Source organism: Hypanus sabinus, chromosome 14 (assembly GCF_030144855.1).
Source record: "Hypanus sabinus isolate sHypSab1 chromosome 14, sHypSab1.hap1, whole genome shotgun sequence".
Lineage (NCBI taxonomy): Eukaryota > Metazoa > Chordata > Chondrichthyes > Myliobatiformes > Dasyatidae > Hypanus > Hypanus sabinus.
In genome coordinates, this window is record NC_082719.1 from 91,754,847 (window position 1) to 91,782,694 (window position 27,848).

Sequence of the window (27,848 nt, forward strand, 5' to 3'; positions counted from 1 at the left end):
ACCTCTCAGAGTAGATCATCCCAGTAGATGTGAGTGCTGCCGGGTGAAAGTCATTGAGCAGCTCACCCTGCTCTTAGGCTCCGATAAAATTAACACTTTTGAGGCAGGTGGAAACCTCCGACTGTAGCAGTAAGAAGTTGAAGAGTTTGAATCCTTTGTACGGATACTTACTAGCAACAATTTTAAGCTTGGAGCCTGTAAATGGGTCACCTAATTTAAAGGAGATCCTGAAAAGGTAGAACTTGGAGACTGTCTGTTTCTCTGTCTGATTTTAAATGTAAAATCTTGTGCAGTAATTCTAAATGGAATGTGATTTTTATTTGGAAGGATCTGTCAATAATGGCATTAGTAATATTGGGAAACTTCTCATCATCCATCTTAAATTATTTTCTCTGCTCATCCACTGATGTTAGTTCCAATTAATATGACAACTAATCCTCTAATATCTGTTAGTATACTGTAAATTCTTTTAAATATTGATTTTTTTTTTGGGATTCCTACAGCTTTGTCCATCCTCCTGAGAAATTTTCCTCAATGATGTCTCAACCTGCTGTCACCAGTCTTCTTATTTCCCATATCATTTGAAGCTTCTCCTTCAGATTTTGTCACATAGAACATTCTCTCTACCTTGCAGAGGCTCGACAACAGCTCTTAGACACTTTAAATGCTTCTTGAGCGTGGTCCCAAACAAGGCTGATCAGGCTGCTGGGATCTCACAGTGATCACCCATTTTAATTCCGGTTCCCATTCCCAGTCCGATGTGTCAATTCATGCCCCCTCTACTGTCAAGATGAAGCCACACTCAGGTTGGAGGAACAACACCTTATATACCGGCTGGGTTGCCTTCAACCTGATGGCATGAACATTGACTTCACTAACTTCCGTTAGTGCCCTCCTCCCCTTTTTACCCCATCCCTGATATATTTAGTTCTCTCTCTCTCTCTCTCTCTCTCCCTCTCCCTCTCCCTCTCCCTCTCCCTCTCCCTCTCCCTCTCCCTCTCCCTCTCCCTCTCCCTCTCCCTCTCCCTCTCCCTCTCCCTCTCCCTCTCCCTCTCCCTCTCCCTCTCCCTCTCCCTCTCCCTCTCCCTCGCCCTCGCCCTCGCCCTCGCCCTCGCCCTCGCCCTCGCCCTCGCCCCTCGCCCTCGCCCTCGCCCTCGCCCTCGCCCTCGCCCCCTCCCCCTCCCCCTCCCTCCCCCTCTCCCTCTCCCTCTCCCCCTCTCCCCCTCTCCCCCTCTCCCTCTCTCTCTCTCTCCCTCTCTCCCTCTCTCCCTCTCTCCCTCTCTCCCTCTCTCCCTCTCTCCCTCTCTCCCTCTCTCCCTCTCTCCCTCTCTCCCTCTCTCCCTCTCTCCCTCTCTCCCTCTCTCCCTCTCTCCCTCTCCCCTCTCTCCCTCTCTCCCCCTCTCCCCCTCTCCCCCTCTCCCCCTCTCCCCCTCTCCCCCTCTCCCCCTCTCCCCCTCTCCCCCTCTCCCCCTCTCCCCCTCTCCCCCTCTCCCCCTCTCCCCCTCTCCCCCTCTCCCCCTCTCCCCCTCTCCCCCTCTCCCCCTCTCCCCCTCTCCCCCTCTCCCCCTCTCCCCCTCTCCCCTCTCCCCCTCTCCCCCTCTCCCCCTCTCCCCTCTCCCCCTCTCCCCCTCTCCCCCTCTCCCCCTCTCCCCCTCTCCCCCTCTCCCCCTCTCCCCTCTCCCCCTCTCCCCCTCTCCCCCTCTCCCCCTCTCCCCCTCTCCCCTCTCCCCCTCTCCCCCTCTCCCCCTCTCCCCCTCTCCCCCTCTCCCCCTCTCCCCCTCTCCCCTCTCCCCCTCTCCCCCTCTCCCCCTCTCCCCCTCTCCCCCTCTCCCCCTCTCCCCCTCTCCCCCTCTCCCCCTCTCTCCCTCTCTCCCTCTCTCCCTCTCTCCCTCTCTCCCTCTCTCCCTCTCTCCCTCTCTCCTCTCTCCCTCTCTCCCTCTCTCCCTCTCTCCCTCTCTCCCTCTCCCCCCCTCTCTCCCTCTCTCCCTCTCCCCCCCTCTCTCCCTCTCCCCCCCTCTCTCCCTCTCCCCCCCTCTCTCCCTCTCCCCCCCTCTCTCCCTCTCCCCCCCTCTCTCCCTCTCTCCCCCTCTCTCTCTCTCTCCCCCTCTCTCTGCTTGTTCTCCATCTCCCTCTGGTGCTCCCCTCCTCCTTTCTTTCTCCCCAGGCCTCCTGTCCCATGATCGTTTCCCTTCTCTAGCTTTGTATCCCTTTTGCCAATCACCTTTCCAGCTCTTGGCTTCATCCCACCCCCTCTGGTCTTCTGTCATTTCGCATTTCCCCCTCCTGCTTTCAAATTTCTTACTATCTTTCCTTTCAGTTAGTCCTGACGAAGGGTCTCGGCCCAAAACGTCGACAGTGCTTCTCCCTATCGATGCTGCTTGGCCTGCTGTGTTCCACCAGCATTTTGTATGTGTTTCCAGCATTTGAATTTCCAGCATCTGCAGATTTCCTCGTGCTGGAATGGTGGAGCAGACTTGATGGGCCAAATGGCCTGATCCTGTTCCTCTGTCTAATGGTCTTAATGCAGAGGAGAAATATTTATTTAAAAAATCCCACCCGTCTTCTGCTTTGTATATAGGTGGCACTACTGAGTGCTAATGGGATCTATTCTTTTACCGAGCTACCCTTTATTCTTAATATTGTTATCTCCTGTCCATAATTCACAAACAGAACATCCTGTTAAGCCCATTATTTCTGCTTGCTCTTGCTCCACCTAAATTTATCTCCTCGTATCTCGGCTCCATCCTGTCTCCCCACACTCACCGTGCCTTCTCCAGTGCCCCTTCCTTTGTGCCTCATTTTCACCCGAACGTCCAGTCCTGTTACTCTTCCATTGTCCATCGGTAAGGCCTTGGGTCTTTCTGTTCCTAAAAATAAAATGGATCCAACTAGTTCCCCTCCTGCTCACAGCTCAGCAGAATGTGTTCTTGTTTTTAAACAGCATCTCTCTTAATTCCTCCCACTTCTTACAAGTCAAAGGTGTAGCCATGGGTACTCGCATGGACACTGGCTATGCCTCTTTCTTTATTGGCTATGTGGAGTAGTTTCTTGTTCCAAATCTGCTCTGGCATCATTTCCAAATCTATCTCCACTAAATCAATAATTGTATTGGCGCTGTTCTCCCCCAACCCCAACTGGGCCTTCACCAGCATCTGCTCCTATTTTCCATACTTTTTACTCTGTCCCAGCCTTCTGCTTTCCTTCAAGCAACCAGGCACGGGATTTCTGCAGTCTTTGTCTTTCACACACCATTCTATATACCCAGTGCGTCATTTCTCAGTTTCTGCTAGCTACAACATGACCCACTGTCGGCTGCATCTTTCCCTCCCCAGCCTTTGCTGCCTTCTGCAGGGATCGCTCTCTGTGTGACTCGCTGATTCACCAATCGCTCTTCCCTGTCCCTACTCAGACACTTTCCATGCAACCGGATCAGTGTTCAGTTCCTGTCACTGTCTGTAAGGACTTTGTACATTCTCCTTGTGACTCACGAGTTCCTCTGTGTGCTCTGGTTTCCTTCCACATTCCAAAGATGTTACAGGTTGGGGTTAGTGAGTTGTGGGCATGTTGTGTTGATGTCTGAAACGTGGTGACACTCTTGGGCTGCCCCCAGCACATCTCATACTGTGTAGGTCATTGATGCAAACAGTGCATTTCACTGTATGTTTTTATGTACGTGTGACAAATAAAGCCAATCTTTAACCATAGGAGCTGAAATATCAGTCCCTACATCTCCCTCACCTCCATCCAAAGACGTAAGCAGCCCTTCCAGATGAGACAGTGATTTACATGCACTGCTTCTAACCTTGTTACTGCATTCAGTGCTCTTGATGTGACCTTCTCTACATGAGACCAGGTGACTGCTTTGTTGAATACTTGCACTTTATCTAACATGGCCACCTGTAGCTTCTGCTTGCCAGCCATTTTAATCCCCTGCCCATTCCCACATGAACTTGTCTGATACAGCTTACTCCAGTATAGGGGTTAGGGTAAATGCAAAATAGAGGAACAGCACCTTATATTTCCACTTGGTAGTCCACAACCCAAATGCATGAGCTTTGAATTCTCCAATTTAGGGTCACCTGCTATGCCTGTCCCTTTTCTTTCTCTGGAGCTACCCAGTTCCTCCTACGTGCACTAGTACTACACCCCACTCAGCCCTTGCTCACCCTTTTTCTTTCCCTCCTCTGATATTCCATCTGCCCATCTCACCTCCCTTATTCTATGCTTCACTTTCTTCAGATTCCATTATCGATGGGCTTTGCCTCCACCTATCACCTCCCAGAGTTTGTCATAACTTCCACTCCTGCTTACCTGGATCCACCTATCACTTGCCACCTCTTGCTCCATCCCTTCCCTCCACCTTTTTATATTGGCTATCACCTCTGTGTATCTACTTCAGTCTAGATCCCATTTTCCACTGAAAATGCTGCCTGATCTGCTTAGGTTCTTGCAACAGTTAATTTTTCACTCTCAGTTCCTGCATCTGCAGTCTCTTCTTGGTTTTCTTGCAAAATACTTTTTTTGCTCATTCTTTGAATCTTTAGTCTGTCCTTTCTCATTCTGTTGTTACTGAGAGAATATGAATAAATTAATTGTTTTGAAATATTCTCCATTAACCTTTGTGTAATTTACTTAGGCCATGGAGTTGCTGGTGGAAAAAGTAATCAGCAGTGCCTCTGGACCACTTAGTCCTGGTGACGCCATGAGGAGAGTTTTTGAATGTGTTTCATCTGGAATACTCTTACCAGGTGAGTTCTATAAACCTCAAATGTTCGCTACTGTTACTGGATCTGAAGAAAAACATTTGTTCTCTTATCTGAGCATACTAATAATTTGAGTAATCCACCTCACTGTCCCTGCACACCTATTCAATCTTCTGCATTTTTTAAAAAAAAAGAGTTCTAGGATGCTTTCTAGTTTCAGGATACTAATAATAAATTGTTATCGTTGTTCAACGTATTGCTAGTTGCAGCACTGCATTTTTCTAAGTCTTACATTTACATAATATAAGAACATAAAAGGGAGCAGGAGTAGACCATTTGGCCTGTCGGGCCTGCTCCGCCATTCAATAAGATCGTGGCCATGAACTCATCTCCACTTACCTGCCTTTACCCCCAAAACCTGTAATTCCCCTGCTATGCAAAAATCTGTCCAACCTTGTCTTAAATTCACTTACTGAGGTAGCTTCCACTGCTTCATTGGGCAGAGAATTCCACAGATTCACCAGTCTCTGGGGAAGGCAGTTCCTCCTCATCTCTGTCCTAAATGTACTCCCCCGAATCTTGAGGCTGTGTCCCCTAGTTCTAGTCTCACCTATCAGTGGAAACAACTTTCCTGCTACTGTCTTATCGCTTTCATAATATTGTATGTTTCTATAAGATCCCCTCTCATTCTTCTGAATTCCGGAGAGTATAGTCTCAGGTGACTCGCTCTCTCCTCATAGTCTAACCCCCTCATCTCTGGAATCAACCTGGTGAACTTCCTCCGCACCACTTCCAATGCCAGTATCCTTCCTCAAGTAAGGATACCAGAACTGCACACAGTACCCCAGGTGTAACCTCACCATGTATCCTGTACGGTTACAGCATAACTTCCCTGCTCTTAAATTCAATCCTCCTGGCAATGAAGGCCAGATTTCCATTTGCCGCCTTGATTGCCTGCTGGACCTGCAAACCATCCTTTTGTGTTTCATGCACAAGCACTCCCATGTCCCTTTGCACAGCAGCATGCTGCAATTTTTTTTTGCTATTTAATAAGTTGCTCTTTCATTTTCCCTTCCAAAGTGGATGACCTCACATTTACCAACATTGTACTCCATCTGCCAGACATTTGCCCTCTCACTTATCCTATCTATATTTCTCTGCAGACTCTGTATCTTCTGCACAATTTGCTTTTCGACTCAATTTAGTATCATCAACAAACTTAGATATGCTTGGTTCCCTCTTCCAGGTTATTAATGTATATTGTGAACAATTGTGGGTTCCGCACCGACCACTGCGACAAACCGCTCACCACTGATTGCCAGCCAGAGTAACACCCATATATTCCAGTTTTCTGCTTTCTATTTAACCTTTTTGTGATCCATGCTAATACATCTCCCACAACTCTATGTATCCTTATGGCTAAGTCTTTTATGCAGCACCTTACTGGACACCTTCTGGAAATCCAAGTAAATAACATCCATCTGTTCCCCTCTATGAAGACAATGAAAAAGAAATGTTTTGAAGGTTGAATGATTTCAAGAAATGTAGTTTTAATTTAATGTCTATCTGCAATTTGTTCTTGCCTGACTGGCCACCCTAAACATTAACTTCTTTCACTATCTGTGTTGTGGCTTTGCAGTGTACTATCTCAAAAGTTCAAAGTAAATTTATTATCAAAATACATATAAATCAGTATACTGTAGTGATGTGCTGCACACAGCGCTGAAATAACGACACGTAGTGGGTAAGCCGTTTTGAGACTAGTTTATTCAAACTTCACGGCGCTGGCATTTAATCCCTAGCGCCCGCCCTCTCCGGGAGGAAATGTCATCAGAGGTGCATTACCAAAGTCTCCCCCCGCGCGCTGGCTATTTGTGAGCCGGTTTGCCTGTGCAGAAAGTGGGTCGCCACATAACGCCCCCCCCACCCCCCCCCCCACCCCCCAGAACCGGCGATACACCCACCAATGTCCACAGTCTGGATCAGCCTCTGTTTGGGAGGTCTGCCTCTGTGCCACAGTGCCTGAACCTCGACCGGCTGCGCCAAGTCCACATGGGCTGGTTTGAGTCGGTCCACCGTGAAAACCTCCTCTTTCCCCCCCAATGTCCAGAACATACATGGACCTGTTGTTGTTGATCACCTTGAACGGCCCCTCATATGGCCACTGTCGCGGTGCCCGGTGTCCGTCCCTTTATACAAACACAAACTTACAGTTCTGCCGGTTTTTGGGTACATGGGTCAGGGTCCATTGGTGCTGTGAAGTAGGTAGAGGGGCCAGGTTGCCGAGCCTTTCGCGTAGCCTGTCCAGGACTGCTGTGGGTTTTTCCTCTTGCCCCCTTGGGGCTGGTATGAACTCTCCCGGGATGGCCAGGGGCGAGCCGTACACTAACTCGGCTGACGAGGCGTGCAGATCCTCTTTGGGCGCTATGCGAATTCCAAGCAGGACCCAGGGAAACTCGTCCACCCAGTTAGGTCCTCTCAGGCGGGCCATGAGAGCCGACTTCAAGTGACGGTGGAAGCATTCCACCAGTCCGTTCGACTGTGGGTGGTAGGCAGTTGTGTGGTGTAGCTGCATTCCCAACAGGCTGGCCACAGCCGACCACAGGCTGGAGGTGAACTGGGCGCCTCTGTCGGAGATAATGTGGGCCAGTACCCCGAAGCGTGCTACCCAGGTTGCGATCAGTGCTCGGGCGCAGGAATCGGCAGACGTGTTGGTGAGCGGGACCGCCTGTGGCCACCTCGTGAACCGGTCTACCATAGTTAGGAGGTACCGCACTCCTTGGGACACTGGTAGGGGGCCCACGATATCCACATGAATGTGATTGAACCTCTGGTGGGTGGGTTTGAACTGCTGTGGCAGGGCTTTAGTGTGCCGCTGCACCTTGGCTGTTTGGCACTCCGCGCACATTCTGGCCCATTCACTGACCTGCTTGCCAAGTCCGTGCCACGCAAACTTGCTGGAGACCAGCCGGACGGTTGTCCTGATAGATGGGTGCGCCAAACCGTGTATGGAGTCGAAAACTCGCCGCCTTCAGGCTGCTGGGACAATGGGGCGAGGTTGGCCAGTAACCACGTTGCACAGGAGGGTCCTATCACCTGGGCCTACAAGAAAGTCTTGCAGCTGCAAACCCGAGACTGCGGTCCTGTAGCTGGGCATCTGGTCGTCTGCCTGCTGCGCCTCTGCCGGTGCTGCCTCGTCCACCCCCAGGGACAGGTCTGGAGAGTGCGTCTGCCACGACGTTGTCCTTTCCCGAGACATGCTGGATGTCTGTCGTGTACTCGGAGATGTAATGCTGGCGAGCTGACCAGGGATCCGACACCTTCGTGAACACGAAGGTCAACGGTTTGTGGTCAGTGAACTAAGAAGTACCTGAAATGCCGGATTGCCAGATACAGTGCCAACAGCTCCCGGTCGAAAGCACTGTACTTGAGTTCGGTTGGTCGTAGGTGCTTGCTGAAGAACGCCAGGGGTTGCCAGCACCCCTCAATGAGCTGGTCCAGCATCCCACCGACTGTTGTGTCGGATGCGCCCACAGTGAGGGCAGTCGGGACGTCCGTTCTGGGGTGCACCAGCATCGCGGCGTCTGCCAAGGCTTCCTTGGCTTTAACAAAAGCGGTTGCGGCCTCCTCGTCCCAAGTAATTGAGACCGAACTGGCATTTGGCCGGGTTGATCGTGAGGCCGAAATCACTCAGGCGTGAGTAGAGCTGGCGGAGGTGGGACAGATGCTCCTGACGACAATTGCTGGCTATAAGGATGTTGTCCAAATAGATGAACGCAAAGTCCAATTCGTGTCCCACCGCATCCATTAGCTGCTGGAATGTCTGTGCGGCATTCTTCAGGCCAAACGGCATTCGGAGGAACTCGAACAGGCCGAACAGGGTGATGAGTGCTGTTTTGGGGATTTCTTCAGGGTGCACCGGGATTTGATGATATCCCTGGACGAGGTCTACTTTGAAAAAGATTCTTGCCCTGTGCAGATTTGCTGCAAAGTCCTGTATGTGTGGCACAGGGTAGTGGTCTGGAGTTGTAGCCTCATTCAGTCTGCAGTAGTCGCCGCATGATCTCCAACCCCCGACTGCTTTGGGCACTGTGTGCAGAGGGGAGGCCCATGGGCTGCTGGACCTCCGTACGATCCCCAATTCCTCCATGCTCTTGAACTCCTCCTTCACTAGGCGGAGCTTTTCCGGGGGAGTCTTTGTGCGCGGACGTGGAGGGGTAGTCCCTGGGTCAGAATGTGGTGCTGTACCCTGTGTCTGGGCATGGCTGCTGTGAACTGCGGTGTCAGAATCGATGGAAAGTCTGCTAGGATTCTAGTGAATTCGTTCTCTGGCAGCGTGATGGAGTCCAGGTGTGGGGCTGGCAACTTGGCTTCACCCAGGGAGAATGTCTGGAAAGTCTCGGCATGTACCAGTCTTTTCCGTTGCAAGTCGACCAGCAGGCTGTGAGCTCGCAAGAAGTCCATCCCCAGGAGTGGTTGGGCCACGGCGGCCAGTGTGAAGTCCCACGTGAACCGGCTGGCGCCGAACTGCAGCTGCATTGTGCGGGTGCCATAGGTCTGTATCATGCTGCCGTTTGTGGCCCTCAGGGTGGGTCCTGGCTTCCTGTTGCGGGTGTCGTACCCCACCGGGGGCAAGACGCTGATCTCCACTCCGGTGTCGACCAAGAAGCAGTGTCCCGACTGTTTGTCCCAGACGTACAAGAGGATGTCCTGGTGGCCAGCTGCCATAGTCATTAGCAGCAGCTGGCCCTGGCCCTTGCAGGGCGGGCGACAACGATGGGCTTTTGTGCCCCACAGCTGGTGGTAGAAACACCACTGTTCACTGGCCTCCTCACTCCCGCCTCTGAGTTGTGTGCGCCCCCCTGCCAGGCCTCCCTCTTGGCTTTCCACAGCACGTCTGCCCGGGCCGCCACCTTCCGGGGGTTGCGGAAATCTCCGTCGGCCAACACCAGATATATGTCCTCTGGTAGTTGCTCTAGGAATGCTTGCTCGAACATGAGGCAGGGCTTGTGTCCATCAGCCAGGGACAGCATCTCGTTCATCAATGCTGACGGCAACTTGTCCAGGTGAAGCAGGCGGGCACCCCGCTCACGCCGCGAGAGGCCAAAGGTCCCAATGAGCAGCGCTTTGAATGCTTCATATTTGCCTTCTTCCGGGGGCGACTGTATGAAATCCGCAACCTGGGTGGCCGTCTCCTGGTCAAGGGTGCTCACCACATGGTAGTAACGTGTGGAATCAGAGGATATCTGCCGAATCTGGAACTGGGCTTCTGCTTGGCTAAACCACATGCGTGGTCGCAGCGTCCAGAAAGTCGGCAGTTTTAGCAAAACTGCGTGAACAGATGAAGAGTCGGTCATCTTTGGTCCAAATCGTGTTTGGACCGTTGGGGTCACCAGTGTAGCGATGTGCTACACACAGCGCTGAAATAACGACACGCAGTCAGTAAGCTGTTTGGAGACTAGTTTATTCAAACTTCGCGGCGCTGGCATTTAATCCCTAGCGCCCGCCCTCTCTGGGTGGAAATGACATCAGAGGTGCATTACCAAAGTCTCCCCCCACGCGCTGGCTATTTGTGAGCTGGTTTGCCTGCGCAAAAAGTGGGTCGCCACAATACTACCCTGAGATTCCTTTTCTTGAAGGCATTCACAGTAAATGCAAGAAACACAATTGAATCAATGAAAGACCACACTGGATGGATAAACAACCATTGTGCAAATACAAAAAGAAAATAAACAAATAAATAATATGAGATGAAGAGCCCTGAAAGTGAGTCCATAGGGTGGGAACAGTTCAGTGATGAGGTGAGTTAAGATATCCCCCTCTAGTTCAGGACTCGGGTGGTTGAGACGTAATAACTGTTCCTGAACCTGGTGGTGTGGGTCTTGAGGCTCCTGTACTGCCTTCCTGATGGCAGCATTGAGAAGAGAGCATGGTCTGGATGGTATGGGTCTTGATGATGGATACTGCTTTCTGGCAACAGCAGTCTGTGTAGATGTGCTTGATCATGGGTGAGGCTTTTCTCCTGATGGATTGGGTCCACTGCTGAGCACATCTACAAGGAGCGCTGTCGCAGGAAAGCAGCATCTATCATCAAGGACCCTTACTTTCCAGGCTATGTTCTCTTCTCGCTGCTGCCATCAGGAAGGAGGTACAGAAGTGTTTACTCGCCCCAACACCAAACTGATTGCACAAACTATGGGCTCACTTTCAAGAACTCTACAACTCATGTTCTCAGTATTATTTATTAATTATATTTTTATTTTCTTTTTGTATTTGCACATTTGGTCTTTTGCAGGTTGATTGTTTGTCCATCTTTGTGTAGCTTTTAGAACGTACAGCAGAGGAACAGGCCCACACATTTCTGCCAAACCAGCTAAAAAGGATATCAAAACCACACAAACACTAATCCCTCCTACCCACACCATGTCCATATCCTTCCATCTTCCTTACATCCATGTGTCTATCCAAACATCTTTTATAAGCATCTACCACCGTACCAGGCATCCATAATTCTTGAGTAAACCAATTTAACCCTCACGTCCCCTTCTCACCTTCAATGCATGCCCTCTGGCAATAGGCATTACCACCCTGGGAGATACTCTCGGTCCTATCTGGGTCTCTCAAAATCTTGTAAACCTCTATGATCTCCCCATAGTCTTCAATGTGCCAGGAAAGAAACACCCCAAGTTTATCCAGTCTCACGTTCTCCAAACCAAGCAGCATCCTGGTAAAACCTTGGCATCCTCTCCCAAGGCCTCATCATTGTCCCTTTTGTGGGGCAATCAGAATTGTATGCAATACCATAGATGTGGCCTAACCAGGGTTTTATAAAGTTGCAAATTAACCTTCAGACTTTTGAAAGCAATGCCTTGACTAATAAAAGCAATCATTTCATAAGCCTTATTAATCACCCAATCAACCTGATTATATTGTATTTTAATTTACTGTGAATGCTCACAATAAAATTAATCTCGGGGTTCTATATGGTGGCATATGTACTTTGATTATAAATTTACTTTCAACTTTAGAATTAAGAATTCTACAAAAAAAATTGCCTGATTATGACAGTTGGTCTTTTATTCATAGTCAACAGTAGACCAGGACATGATCAAGGGAAAGAATCTCTGCTTTATCAAAATAATGCTTTCATTGATATGACATCTGTGACAACGGTGGCATTTATTAACCATTCCTGTTTGCTCCTAGGTAGCTTTATAGGACAGCTGCGTTCAACTGCATGAGTGTTTCTGATGTTGATGTTGGCCAGGGCAAGCTAACTAAAGCTATTTGTGAAACAATTTGTTTTTGTTTTCAGCAATTTTTAGGTTTATTGTAACCCATTATTACCCATTTAAATTCTCTCAATTGTACTGAACCACTGGACTAGTTTATTAATAATGATGGTGTTGTACCTTCTAGATGCAACTTTGGTGCAGGTTGATGGGACCAGGCTGCATAACAGTTTGACATGAAATAGGTGGGCTGAGGGGCCTCTTTCTTTGCTGTAATTTGGGCCATAGGTTTAATAGGTCCAAAGTATATGTACTTTCATGTCATTCATTCATATTCTTGTGTTTGAGGAGACTATTTGGCATGACATGTTAAAGTGCCGGGGTTAGGACTGAGTTTAAGTTACCACTCAATGCACTTTAGTAAACTATTTAAGAACTTTTTAAAAGCTATTTATTAATGCTTTTTGGGAGGGTGATTTTAGATGCATATCATATTTATACTGAGTTAAATACTGTATGTAATTAGTTTTGCTACAATAAGTGTATGGGACACTGGAAAAATATTGAATTTCCCCTTGGGGATGAATAAAGTATCTATCGATCTATCTATCTATCCCTGTGTCTGCTCTCTGCATTCTCATCAGTAACATTCTCCCACCTAGTTCCTTGCAATCTGCATATTCCCTAATTGAGCATGTCTTTGGGATGTGGAAGGGAACTGGAATGCCTTCTCATGACCAGTATCTGAAGTCAGGTTTGAATCTGAATCATTAGAGCTGCTAGACAGTATTTCTAACTGTTATGGCGAGATGTGACTTCAAGCAAAAGCCAGAATTTATTCAAGAGTAAGTGGAAATGATTAGCTAATGGCACATGGAATTGGTGTGAGTTGTACTGTATCTATTGTAGTTTGTGAAGCTGGGGAACAGAAGATCATGCTTCCTTGCAGCAAGCTAGTTTTGGTTCAGCATTGGTATCCTGTAAAATGAAGAAACTGCAATAATGTTTGAAAATAAATCCTAAATGCTGTGAAGTAGCTATTTTTCTTAACTTTGTTTTCAGGTGGTCCTGGTCTATATGATCCTTGTGAAAAGAATCCTACTGATACATTGAATTCAGTGACGGCACAGCAACGGGAAGATATAACAACTAGTGCACAGGTATGACTCTCAGCATGAAAGGCCAACTATAAAAATCCATCTTAGTTATTGTAATGGTCTGTCCTGATGGTGCATTTCTAGAATAAACTATTCTGAATTTTTGTAGTTAGCTACTGATGCTAATTACTTCCATTATTTTGTTCCCTATTTGGTATTAGATTGGTTTCCATGCCTCACCCCCCACCCTCCCATTTGTCTAGACTCTGTTTAGACTACATGCTAGTCATCCATGTTCAATATCATAATTCTCCATTTGTCTCATGATCTATAAGTATTTGCAAATGTTCCTTACTGTGACAAATTCACCTCCAATTAGTTTGTATGTTGCTTTCTATGCACGTTGGTTTCCTCTGGGTGCTCCTGTTTCCTCCCTCAGTCCAATGGTGTACTGGTTTGTAGGTTAATTGGCCATTGTAAATTGTCCCATTATTAGATCGTAAGATTTAGGAGCAGAAGTGGGCCATTCGGCCTATGGAGTCTGCTCCACCATTCAATCATGGGCTGAGCCACTTCAACCAGTCATCCCCACTCTCCTGCTTTCACCCCATACCCTTTGATGCCCTGTCTAATGAAGAACCTATTAGGCTAGTGTTAAGTTGGTAGGTTGCTGAGCGTGCAGCTCAAAGAGCCAGAACGGCCTGTTCCGCACTTCTATTTCTGTTAAATTCTCCTAACAATTCAAATTGTTAACTAGATAATTTTGTAATGCTTTTTAATTTGCTTACAGTCATTAATTCCATTATTCCACTGCGGGTATGAAGTTGTGGAGGGAGGTTGTTTGCATTTGAATTTCGTTACATGCACAGTAGTGTAGTGATTAGTGAGACACTTGCACCTCAGTGTTTTAAAGTTTGATTTTGACACTGTCAGTATGGAATTTGTATGTTCTCCCTGTGATCCATGTAGGTTTCATCCATGTAGGTTTCCTCCATGTGCTCCGGTGTCCTCCCACAGTTCAAAGATGTACTGGTTAGTAGGTTAATTGGTCACTGTAAATTGTCCTGTGATAGGCCAGGATTAAAAAGGAAGTTCTTGGCAATATGGCTCATTGTATCTCTAAATAATAAATAAATAAATACAGTTTTAGTGTCTCAGGGTTGATGTTGCTGCTACCAGTCATATTTGACATTTCACAATTTAAAGTGACTAGATTTTGCTCTTGTATCCTTTTTTCTTAAAAAAAAGTATGTTTTCTATTCAGATTGTGGAAATTAAATGGAAATTGAAATAAAAGAAAAATCTCAAGGGTTTCCTGTGATAATTGGAAAATTGAAACTGGTACTGTCAATTACTCCCATGATTAGAGATGATGCAAATTGCCTTGCATTTGAAATGCTATTGCCTTGTGTTTGGGAAGGTGGGTGGTAGGAGAGTGGAATGGTTAGTGCCAACAAAGTAATACATTCATTGATTTTCCTTCTGTGTCTACTAACTGACTTTGGCCCACCCTGTTAGCTCTGCCAGAACCATTTGTTTGTATCTTTCAGTACATGTTTCAGAGCAGAAAATGGTACGTAGGTTCTAGTTCCATGCCTTTTCCAAACAGCAAAAGAATCAGTGTGGCCAGCAGTTGGACTGTGCATTCCTTGTCATAGGTGAAACAAGACTAATGCATGGTCTTGCTGCAGCTTCACGGGGCAATAAACTTGAAAGCAGCATAAGATGCAGCAATGATTAAGGAATATTTCTTTTTGCAGATGGCAAAGGGGGTCATTTTCCTCGAGAGCAGCAAGAAGCTATCTATTGTAGCTCAGTTACTTATATTCTTTCCAGAGCTACAGCATAGTAACAGGGCCTTCCAACCCAACAAGCCCACTCCACCCAATTACACATGCGTGACCAATTAGCCCACTAACCTGTACATCTTTGGAAAGTGAGAGGAAACCCATGTCGTTATGGGGAGAATGTACAAACTTCATTGAACCCTTGTCAGTGTAGTAGCTTTATGCTAACTGCTACGCTACTGTGAGGCCCTAACTGACAAAAATTTGGTTTAGTTCGGATAAGGAGAATGCATAACTGGAATCATGGGAATAACCCCACCTTTCTTCAGTGCACTAAGATTTATTTGCTTTACCCCCTTCCCCACTTTTCTTCCTGCAAGAGTGGCAGGTTGAAATCGTAGGCTCCACCTATGCAAGTTCAGTTCTCCAGTAGGCAGGTAGTGTTAGCAGACCGTCAGAACAAGGAATGTTTGTTGGTTCAACCTAAAGATGGCTTCTAGGTTTTCAACCATTATGGATCAGAGATGAGTTGGCAGACACCTGGAGTAAAAGTTGAAAGCTAAAGTCTTCAGCTTGCTGGGCACATTGAACATAGTACAGGACAGGTCCAGGCCCTTCAGCCCACAATGTTGTGATGAACCCATAAAATTAATAATCAAATGGCTAACTAAATGAATCCCTTCTACCTACACAATGTCCCTATTCCATTTTCCTCACATTTGTGTGTCTATCTAAATGTCTCTTAAAAGTCCCTTACGTATCTATTTCTACCCACCTGGAATGCAGTATGTTCCAGGCACCCACCAGTATCTGTGGGGAAGAAAAATTTGCCCTCAACATCTCTTTGAAATGACCCGTCTGGTATTAGATATTTCAACCTGGGAAAAAAGATGCTGTGTATCTATGCCTCTCATACTCTTATAAACCTCTATGAGATCTCCCTCAGCCTCCCCTACTCCAGAGAAAACATCACAAATTTATCTAACTTCTCAGTATAGCATATGCCCTCTAATGCGGTGAACCTCTTCTGCACCCTCTTCAAAGCCTTGGCATTTTTCCGCAAATGGGGCGACTAGATCTCTGTACAATACTCCTGCTGTGGTTAAACCAGAGTTTTAGAAAGTTGCAACATAACTTCCTGACTTTTGAACCCAGTGCCTTGACTAATACAGACAAGCAAGCCATATGCCTTCTTAACCACCTTATCAACCAGTGAAGCCACTTTCAGGGAGCTATGAACTTGGACCCTTGGGTCCCTCTGATCAGCAATATTGTTAAGAATCTATTCCTTAATAGTGTACTGTCTCTACATTTGACTTGCCAAGGTGTAACACTTCATACTTGCCCGGATTAAGCTCTATCTCCAAGCCCAGATTCTGTAACCTTGTCTTCGGTTTGTCATTAGCTTCTGTAAGGGGACTTGGAATCACCTTTCTACATTATAAACATGATTAAAAAGTGGAATGTTGAATTCTACCTTGATCTGGTATGTAATCTCTATTTAGAGGAAACAAACTACAATTTGGATTTTTTCTGTTCCATTCTACAGTTTGCTCTGAGATTAGTAGCATTCCGTCAGATTCACAAAGTCTTGGGAATGGATCCATTACCTCAGATGAATCCACGTTTCAGCGTACGTAATCGAAAGAGGAGGAGGGACAACAGCGATGGCACGGATGGATTGGAAGCGGAGGGAAAGAAAGATAAAAAAGATTTTGACAGTGGAGAATTTTAAATCACTTTGCAGAATGTCCAAGGTTGTTCATATAAAATTGACCATCTATGGACTTGAAAAAAAAAGTCTGATTTGTAAGTGTTTCAATATTATTTTAAATATAGTTATGTTAAATGTAAATAAGGTGCTCACGCTTACACTCAAGTGGCATGATGTCTAAGCATATTTAAACAAACCAATTGTTAATGGGCCCCATTTGTGACACTTATACAGAACTACTAAATTACATAATTTTTCTCTATTGTTTAATGACCAGTGCTAAACTTGTTTTATAATTTGAAGAGATGCGTATGTAAAATAGTATTGCTTCCTTAAACATTCATCTGTCTAGAATGTTAAAAGCAGGGTGGCGGGTCATGTAGATTTCACTAATACAAGTGAAAGTATTTCTAAGGTCTTGCAATGTAGTACTGGAACTTGAATTCAACTAAATACTTGCTTATGCAGAACCTGTGACTTGTCTGTTAAGTATAAAGATGAATGTGAATAAGAATTTGATTTCTTCAGTCTATCTCAAGTTCATAGTTGTGCATTGAAGGAAATAAGCAGTTCTATATTGAGCTTGCCAGCAGTTTTAATGCAGTGCTTTACTTTCATTCCTAGTACATCAGCTTGCATGACTGATCTGTACCCTTCGAAATTTGTGTTGTAGAAATGCTTTTTATGAAGCTAACAGTCTTCATGTTTTTTTGTTTTTGTTTTCAATGGAAAAGTTATGTAGTTTGTTTTATATGGTTCAAATATGTAGTAATAAGCTTGTATGCAATTGCCATGTTGAACATTTCTGTTGTAATTGAGGTTGGATTGTACCCCTGTGTATACTTTGTCAATTCTTACTCAACAATAAAACTTAAAGCAACACAAACAGCCCCTTAAGTTCCTCATTGGATTTTGCTTGGTGTAACACAGCACCTAACTGTGTGAAATGTTTTTGTTGTGTTCTAAAGGCCCTCTGGTCGAGGTTGACCATGGGTATGGTGTCCCAGCTGTAGAAGTCGATATGCAAGCCAGGGTAGTTAGTATGATGTGGAGAGCAAGCTGCTGCCTCTCTCCATGCAGTTGATGAATCCAAGGGAACGGCAGAGACCCATGCAGTTTGGCACCAGTGGTGGTGCTGGAGTGTCCAGTCAATTTTGAACTCTGTAGGACGTCTTAGGGACTCCAGCACCAGGTTTTTTCTCTGGGTTTCCCCTTAAGCGGGTGTAGCGCCAGGCAGTGGAGGTTTGAGACCATTTTTTTGCTTCCAGATGAGCTCCCGACCTTGACTGAGGAATTCCATCTGCCTGGAGCGATTGGTTGTAAGGTCCAGTAACCCGCCTTTGCCTTTCTCCAGTCATAGTAGCTAAGCCACACGTGACAGTCAGGAGCTAGAACTTGGTTGTCAGAGGCTATTTGAGACGCACACCATTGGGATCATATAATAGACAATAGACAATAGGTGCAGAAGTAGACCATTCGGCCCCTCGAGTCTGCACCGCCATTCTGAGATCATGGCTGATCATTCACTATCAATACCCAGTCCCTGCCTTGTCCCCATATCCCTTGATTCCCCTATCCATCAGATATCTATCCAGCTCCTTCTTGAAAGCATCCAGAGAATTGGCCTCCACCGTCTTCCGAGGCAGTGCATTCCACATCTCCACAACTCTCTGGGAGAAGAAGCTCTTCCTCAACTGTTTTAAATAACTGACCTCTTATTCTCAATCCATGCCCTCTGGTACTGGACTCTCCCAACATCTGGAACATATTTCCTGCCTCAATCCTATCAAATCCTTTAATTATCTTAAATGTTTCAATCAGATCCCCTCTCAATCTCCTCAATTCCAGCGTGTACAAGCCCAATCTCTCCAATCTCTCTGCGTAAGACAGCCCTGCCATCCCAGGAATCAACCTAGTGAATCTACGCTGCACTTCCTCAATTGCCAGAATGTCCTTCCTTAAACCTGGAGACCAAAACGATACACAATATTCCAGGTGTGGTCTCACCAGGGCCCTGTACAAATGCAAAAGAACATCCTTGCTCTTGTATTCAATTCCCCTTGTAACAAAGGCCAACATTCCATTTGCCCTCTTCACTGCCTGTTGCACTTGCTCATTCACCTTCATTGACTGGTGAACTAGGACTCCTAGGTCTCTTTGCATTTCTCCTTTACCTAACTCGACACCGTTCAGACAATACTCTGCCCTCTTGTTCCAGCTTCAAAGTGGATAACTTCACATTTATTCACATTGAATGACATCTGCCAAGTATCTGCCCACTCACTCAGCCTATCCAAGTCTCCCTGTATTCTCCTAACGTCCTCTTCGCATGTCACACTGCCACCCAGTTTAGTCTCGTCAGCAAACTTGCTGATATAGTTTTCAATGCCCTCATCTAAATCATTGACATAAATCGTAAAGAGCTGTGGTCCCAATACAAAGCCCTGTGGTACCCCACTAGTCACCTCCAGCCAGTCTGAGAAACACCCATTCACTGCTACCCTTTGCTTTCTATCTGCCAACCAGTTTTCTATCCATGTTGAAACCCTGCCCCCAATGCCACAAGCTCTGATTTTACTCACCAATCTCCTATGTGGCACCTTATCGAATGCCTTCTAAAAATCTAGGTACACAACATCTGGCTTACCCTCGTCTAACATCCTTGTTACACTCTCAAAAAACTCCCACAGATTAGTCAAACATGATTTGCCCTTGGTAAATCCATGCTCGCTCGGCCTAATCCTATTTCTGCCATCTAGATGTGCCACTATTTCATCCTTAATAATGGACAAGCATCTTCCCCACGACTGATGTTAGGCTAACAGGGCGATAGTTCTCTGTTTTCTCCTTCCCTCCCTTCTTGAAAAGTGGGACAACATTAGCCACTCTCCAATCTTCAGGAACTGATCCTGAATCTAAGGAACATTGGAAAATGATTACCAATGCATCCGCAATTTCCTGAGCCACCTCTTTTAGAACCCTCGGATGCAGACCATCTGGACCCGGGGATTTATTAGCCTTCAGTCCTACCAGTCTACTCATCACAGTTTCTTTCCTAATGTCAATCTGTCTCAATTCCTCTGATATCTTATGACCCTGGCCCAACCATACATCTGGGAGATTGCTTGTGTCCTCCCTGGTGAAGACAGATCTAAAGTATGCATTAAATTCTGTTGCCATTTCCCTGTTTCCCATAACAATTTCTCCCAATTCATTCTTCAAGGGACCAACATTGTTCTTAACTATCTTCTTTCTCTTCACATAGCTAAAAAAGCTTTTGCTATCCCCTTTTATATTCCTGGCTAGACTGAGCTCATACCTGATTTTTTCTCTCCGTATTGCTTTTTTAGTTAAGATCTGCTGTTCCTTAAAACTTTCCCAATCATCTGTATTCCCACTCATCTTAGCCCTGTCATACTTCTTTTTCTTTAATGCTATACAATCTCTGACCCTTTGTCAACCACTGTGCCCCTTCCCCCTCTTTGAATCCTTCCTTCTCATTGGAATGAACTGCATTTGCATCTTTTGTATTATGCCCAAGAATATCTGCCACTGCTGATCCACTGTCTTTCCTGCCAGGGCATCCGCCCATTTAACTTTGGCCAGCTCTTCCCTCATGGCTCCGTAGTCTCCTTTATTTAATTGCAACACTGACACCTCTGATCTGCCCTTATCCCTCTCAAATTGTAGATAAAAACTTATCATGTTATGATCACTACTTCCTAATGGCTCCTTTACTTCAAGATCACTTATCAATTCCTGTGCATTACACATCACCAAGTCCAAAATAGCCTCGTTCCTGGTTGGCTCAAGCACAAGCTGTTCCAAAAATACATCCCTTAGACACTCCACAAACTCCCTATCCTGGGGTCCAGCACCTACCTGATTCTCCCAGTCCACCTGCATGTTGAAATCTCCCATAACGACTGCATTACCTTTAGCACATGCCAATGTTAACTCCCTAATCAACTTGTACCCAATATCCACGCTACTGTTTGGGGGCCTGAATACAACACCCATTAGGGTCTTTTTACCCTTACTGTTCCTCAGCTCAATCCACACAGACTCTACTTCCCCTCTTCCCAAGTCACCTCTTGCTAAGGACTGAATCTCATTCCTTACCAACAGGGCCACCCCACCCCCTCTTCCCATATTTCTGTCTCTACGATAGCACGTATACCCTGGTACACTCAATTCCCAGGCCTGATTCCCTTGCAGCCATGTCTCCGTTATCCCAACAATATCGTAGTTCCCCATTTTCATCTGAGCTTCAAGCTCATCTGTCTTATTTCTGACACTACGCACATTCAAGTATAGAATTCTTAGCCCATTCCTCCTCTCTTAGCTTAAAACACTGTCTACTGTACCTAACCCAGCTCCTTGAACTTCCATCGGGCAAATTGCACCCTGAATTTTGATGACCTTCTCAAGATCACCCAAACCTTGTACACATTTAACCCCATGCACCTTCTGACCAACCCTCTGGATCTGGATCCCTGCCCCCTGCACATCTAGTTTAAACCCCTCCGAGCAGCACTGGCAAATACTCCTGCAAGAATGTTAGTACCCCTCCGGGTCAGATGTAGACCATCCCTTCGAAACAGATTCCAATGTCCCTGGAACAAAGACCAATTATCCAAAAACCTGAACCCTTCCTTCCTGCACCATGCTCTCAGCCTCGTATTAATGTGCATAATCATTCTATTCTTCGCCTCACTCGCACGTGGAACAGGTAGCAATCCCGAGATTGTCACCCTGGAGGTCCTGCCTTTCAGCTTCACTCCTAACTCCCTGAACTCTCTAAGCAGGACCCCCTCACTCACTTTACCTACATCATTGGTCCCTACATGGACCACTACATCTGGGTTCATGCCCTCACTCTCAAGAATAGCCTGCACCCGATCTGAGATGTCCCGGACCCTGGCACCAGGGAGGCAAGATACCATCCGAGACTCCCGATCTGCCCCACAAAATCTCCTGTCTGCCCCCCTAACTATAGAGTCCCCTAAAACTATCGCTCTCTTCTCTTCCCTCCTCCCCTTTCTAGTTGAGGGTTCAACCTCTGTGCCAGAGGCAGGACCACTGCAACTCATTCCTGGTAGTTCATCCCCATCAACAGTATCCAGTACGGTATACTTATTGTTAATGGGAATGACCGCAGGGGTGCTCTGCTCTCTCTGCCTGCTCCCCCTGCCTCTCTGGACCGTCACCCATCTGCCTACTTCTTGGTTTTTTGGTGTGACTACCTCCTGATAACTCCTATCTATCTCTGCCTCCACCTCCCGAATGATCCGTAGTTCATCCAGCTCCTGCTCCAACTCCCTAACTCGGTCTGATAGGAGCTGCAGCTGGATGCACCTTTTGCAGGTGTGGTCATCAGGGACAGCTGTGTTGACCCTGACCTCCCACATACTGCATACGGAGCACACCACTGCTCTGACTGTCTCCCCCATACCTGAACTGAATTAACAGAATAAGTCTAAAAAGCACCTAGCGACCTTACCTTCTTCCCCTCAGCGAGCAATCACACAAGCTTACCGAAGTCCCCTTACGCCGAAGCCCACTTAGCCAAAGCCCAGGACTCTGCTTCCATGGACTCCGCTGCCCGCTCTGAAAAGAAGTCCTGCCTTTTAAAGTGCGCGCTCGATGCTGACGTCACTCGCGCCTGCGCAGTTCCCCCTCCTCCACAGGTATTGACCAGGTAGGCTTAAATCCTACCTACACGGTCGAATTCTCTGAGCTCCCAGCTGAATCACAAGCTGTAACTTGCTCCCGATGGGTAGTGGAAGCTCATCCCCACTACCTCTCCTAGCTATGACAACCTTAAAAATATGTTGTATTTTAAGAGGGAGCAAAATTCAGAGGTTACAACATAAAATTAGGTATCTATTTTATGATGAACTGCCATACAGTTTTAAATTACTGGTTTAAAGAAGGCTGGGTGGCTGGATCACAGGCTGAGGAGCAAATCAGAAGTAACAGTAGTTAAAATAAAAAACTCGTGCCCCAAATATGTGTATTGGGAACACAGAGACTAGAGTTCAAATCCCACCAAGGTAACAACATTTTAAATCAATTAATTACTTGGCTTTTTTTTAAAAGCAGCTAACAAGGGCACTGTTTGTTCAGTATCACCAGGCCCACAATGCATATGATTCTTAAATGGCTGGAATATTCTAGTAAGCCACTCCGTTCAGAGCTTGTAAGATGGACATTAAATGCTGCTCACACTTCAAACCTTGGACAGCAATATAGCAAATTAATAGTTCTCACTGCACAAGCTGCTGTTAGAAATCAAAATAAACACTGTAGCTATGCAATTTTACTGCATTTGTACTGGGGGAGAATGCAGAGGCAAAATAACGAGGATTTTACTTGGAGCTGTAAGACTAAAATACACAGGAGCTGTTGTATCTTGAGATCACAGGGTGGTGGTGGAGAGCGGTGAGAGAGGGTTTCACTGAACTCCTGTGGAAGGGAAGATTTGAACTTCTTAAGAGTAGGCATCCCTGGAAGAGACTTCGCAGTGTAATAGTCCAATCACAAATGAGAAAATCTGCAGTTGCTAGAAATCCAAACAACACACAAAATGTTGGAGGAACTCAGCAGGCCAGGCAGCATCTATGGAGAAGAGTGAACCGCTGATGTTTTGGGCTGAGACCTTCATCAGGAGTCCTGAGATGCCCCAGCATGTTGTGTGTGTTGCTTGGATTTCCAGCTTCTGCAGATTTTCTCTTGGTTGTAGCTGTTGTATCCTGAGGTTTTTGATCCAGTGGTTCTTCAGAAGTCAAGGATGAGGCATTAAACTTGTTGCTTACGGCCATTTTAATTAAGTGCTAAAAGAGCAAAGGAATGAGGAAGGGGAATGGCAAATGCAGAGTCTAATAGCCAGGAGGAAGATGAAGGCAAAAGAGACTGATCCAATGTGGTCTAGTCTTATGAGATTGCTAATTCCATTGAATAAGTTGACCAATAAGATTAGTCCCTATTCAAGTAATGCGATACCAGCAACTACAAGCACCAAAAAAACGTACTGAACAATTAAAGTATATGTGAGCATATAAAAATAGAAACAAGCTTGAGGTTAAATAAAGGAAATAGCAATTATGCAATTCAATCCAAAATTCCTCCCTTTGATTCTAAATCACACATTTAGAATGAATACACACAAAATGCCGATGGAACGCAGCAGGCCAGGCAGCGTCTATAAGGAGAAGCACTGTCGATGTTGAAGGGTCTTGGCCTGAAACGTCAACAGTGCTTCTCCCTATAGATGCTGCCTGGCCTGCTGTGTTCCACCAGCATTTTGTGTGTGTTGCTTGAATTCCCAGCATCTGCAGATTTCCTCGTGTTTGCTCTAGAATGAATACATCTGCCAAGAACAATCAGAGTCATGGAAAGGGCATGATCATCCGTGTCACAGGACACAGCACATAATGAATGAACATCCGAAAATTCAGAAGCAAAAAAACATGATACCTAAGTGTTAGAAACATAGAAAACCTACAGCACAATACGGGGCCCTTTGTCCCACAAAGCTGTGCTGAACATGTCCTCACCTTAGAAATTACCTAGGGTAACCCATAGCCCATAGTTCTGCTCCTCAATTCTGTCCATGCTGCATTGAGGCTGCTTCATGCACCCACACTGAGCTCATGATTTTCATCAAATTTGTCTCAAACTTGTTCCCCGGTTTTGGTCCATTTCTAACACCTCTCTTCCCTTTCTTGAACTCTCTCTCTCTCCATCTCTGAAGGGTACTGTCTACTGACCTCTTTTATAAACCTGATTCCAATAGTTATCTTGACTACATCTCTTTCCATCCTGTCTCCCGTAGAAACGCTGTTCCCTTTTCTCAGCTCCTTTGTCTCTGTAGCCTCTGTTCCCAGGGTGAGGCTTTCCTTTCTAGATCATCAGAAGTTTTCTCCTCCAAAGAATGCAGTTTCTCTTCCTCCACCACTGATGCTGCCATCACCCACATCTGCTCCATTTTCCTGACATCTGCACTTACCCCATCTTCCTGCCTCCTTAACAGGGATAGTTTCTTTTGTCCTCATCTACCACCCCATGAATCTCCGCACCCAACACATCATTCATTGCAACGCCTACCACCTTCAACAGGATCCAACCACTGAGCACGACTGTATTTCTGTATTCCACCCCTCCCCAGCTCTTGCCACTTTCCCGAGGGATCATTCCCCTTGTGATTCCCTTGTCTATTTGTCCCTCCCTGCAAATCTCTCTCCTGGAATGTATCCCAGCAACTGACAAGGAATGCTACCTGCCCATTCACCTCCTCTCTCTCCCCTCCATTCTGGATCTCAGACGGTTCTTCCAGCTGAGGGAACACTTCACCTGCGAACCTGTCGGGTCACCTTTGCATCTGAGTTTCTCCAGCATTTTGCTTGTGTTGCTCTGCATTTCCAGTATCTGTGTTTATGGTACCTGTGTTAAGTATAAAAATAATCAAGAATTCACTGATTTTTTTGGAATTATCAAAGGATATTCATAGGATTGTGTCATCATCAGGTTTGTAAGTAGGCCCACTTAACGTCAGTTTGAACTCTATTGATGATTGCCCTTTTACAAGTTAAAAAGATGCAAATGATGCCTGTCAGGGCAAATATTATGACTCATGATATTGAGTAACCCCAGCTTCCTGGACTAAATTGAATCCAAACAAAGAGATGTCATCCATCAGATTGACATACTTTAGCTGTTCTTTACAAATATTGTTCAGCCAAATCAGTTGAGTCTTCAGACTTGTCACGTATATAAGAACAGGCCCCCGCCCCTAACCGCCAAGAGAAGATCTAATGCCATATGATTTTGAAAATCCATGTTACATATGGCAGCTGTTCAAATTCAAAGTAAATTTATTATTTAAGTATATACATATGTCACCATATAAAACCCTGAGATTAATTTTCTTGCGGGCAATCACGGTAAATACAAATAAACACAATAGAGTCAATGACAGACCATACACAACAGGACGGACGACAACCTGTAAAAAAAACAAAATGTGGAAATACAGAAAGAGAGGAAAACAATAGTAAAAAATAATTAACAATAACTATGGAGAACATGAGATGAAGAGTTCTTGAAAGTGTGTTCATAGGTTGTGGAAACATTTCAATGATGGGATGAATGAAGTTATCCCCTCTGGGTCAGGAGCCTGATGGATGAGGGGTAATAGCTGTTCCTGAATCTGGTGGTGCGGGTACTGAGGCTCCTGTGCCTTCTTCCTGATGGCAGCAGAGAGAAGAGAGCATGGTCTAGATGTTCGAGGTCATTGATGAAGGATGCTGCTTTCCTGCGACAGTTTTTGTATAGATGTGCTCAATGGTGGGGAGAGCTTTACCCATGATGGGTACCCTTTCATAGTGTCTGGTCTGTATTGACATATTCGACAGCTAGAGGCGTTAACAGCATCAGCAAACTCATGTGATACCTGCAAGTACATATTATGAGCCAACCCAGTTGGCACATTATGAGTAGGGAAAATTGGCAGAAGACCTTAAGACCATAAGACAAAAGAGCAAAAGTTGGCCATTTGGCCCATTTCATCATGAGCTGATCCTATCTCTCTTTTAGTCCCATTCCCCTGCCTTCTCACCATATCCTTTGATGCCCTGACTACTCAGATACCTATTAATCTCTGCCTTAAATACACCCAATGACTTGGCCACCACTGCCTCCCGTGGCAACAAATTCCATAGATTCACCACCCTCTGGCTCTGGCTAAAAAAATGTTTTCGCATCTCTGTTCTGAATGGGCGCCCTGCAATCCTCAAGTCATGTCCTCTCGTACTAGACTCCCCCACCATGGGAAACAACTTTGCCACATCCACTCTGTCCATGCCTTTCAACATTTGAAATGTTTCTATGAGGTCCCCCCTCATTCTTCTAAACTCCAAGGAGTACAGTCCAAGAGTGGTCAAACGTTCCTCATATGTTAACCCTCTCATTCCCGTAATCACTCTAGTGAATCTTCTCTGAACCTTCTCCAATGTCAGCACATCCTTTCTTAAATAAGGAGCACAAAACTGCACACAGTATTCCAAGTGAGGTCTTATCAGTGCCTTATGGAGCCTCAACATCACATCCCTGCTCTTATACTCTGTTCCTCTAGAAATGAATGCCAACATAGCATTCGCCTTCTTCACCACCGACTCAACCTGAAGGTTAACCTTAAGGCTATCCTGCACGAGGACTCCCAAGTCCCGTTGCATCTCAGAACTTTGAATTCTCTCCCCATTTAAATAATAGTCTGCCCGTTTATTTCTTCTACCAAGGTGCATGACCATACACTTTCCGACATTGTAATTCATTTGCCACTTCTTTGCCCATTTCCCCAATCTATCCAAGTCCCTCTGCAGACTCTCTGTTTCCTCAGCACTGCTGGCCCCTCCACCTACCTTTCATTCATCAGCAAACTTAGCCACAAAGCCATCTATTCCATAATCCAAATCGTTGATATACAACGTAACAAGAAGCGGCCCCAACACGGATCCCTGTGGAACACCACTGGTAACTGGCAGCCAACCAGAATGGGATCCCTTTATTCCCACTCTCTGTTTCCTGCCAATCAGCCAACACTCTATCCACGTATGTAACTTTCCCGTAATTCCATGGGCTCTTATCTTGTTTAGCAGCCTCATGTGCGGCACCTTGTCAAAGGCCTTCTGAAAATCCAAATACACAACATCCACTGCATCTCCCTTGTCTAGCCTACTTGTAATTTCCTCAAAAAATTGCACTAGGTTTGTCAGGCAGGATTTTCCTTTAAGGAAACCATGCTGAGTTCTGCCTATCTTGTCATATGCCTCCAGGTACTCCGCAACCTCATCCTTGACAATCGACTCCAACAGCTTCCTAACCACAGATGTCAAGCTAACAGGTCTATAATTTCCTTTCTGCTTCCTTGCCCCCTTCTTAAACAGCGGAGTGACATTTGCAATCTTCCAGTCCTCCGGAACCAGGCTAGAATCCACAGACTTTTGAAAGATCATTGCTAATGCCTCCGCAATCTCCACTGCTACTTCCTTCAGAACATGAGGGTGTATTCCATCTGGTCCAGGAGATTTATCTACCCTTAGACTATTCAGCTTCCTGAGTACTTTCTCTGTTGTAATTGTGACTGCGCACACTTCTCTTCCCTGACACCCTTGAGTGTCCAGTATACTGCTGATGTCTTCCTCAGTGAAGACTGATGCAAAATACTCGTTCAGTTCCTCCGCCATCTCCTTATCTCCCATTACAATTTCTCCAGCATCATTTTCTATCAGTCCTATATCTATTCTCACCTGTCT

At 46.0% G+C, this 27,848-nt stretch overlaps 1 protein-coding gene across 3 annotated transcripts in view; it reads left to right on the top strand.

Annotated features, from left to right (window-relative positions):
- The window catches only part of zfr (zinc finger RNA binding protein), a 69,904-nt gene extending 53,213 nt beyond the window's left edge, over positions 1-16,691 (top strand). For 2 of the 3 annotated variants that reach the window (XM_059989641.1, XM_059989640.1), the window contains exons 19-21: positions 4,637-4,748; positions 12,998-13,095; positions 16,369-16,691. In XM_059989641.1, the coding sequence (XP_059845624.1) occupies positions 4,637-4,748; positions 12,998-13,095; positions 16,369-16,554 (396 nt within the window). In that variant the 3' untranslated portion in view covers positions 16,555-16,691. Of the gene's footprint in view, positions 1-4,636; positions 4,749-12,997; positions 13,096-16,368 lie in introns of those variants that run through there. The other variant, XR_009515729.1, reaches the window with a different exon arrangement.
- The last annotated feature ends 11,157 nt before the right edge of the window (positions 16,692-27,848 follow it).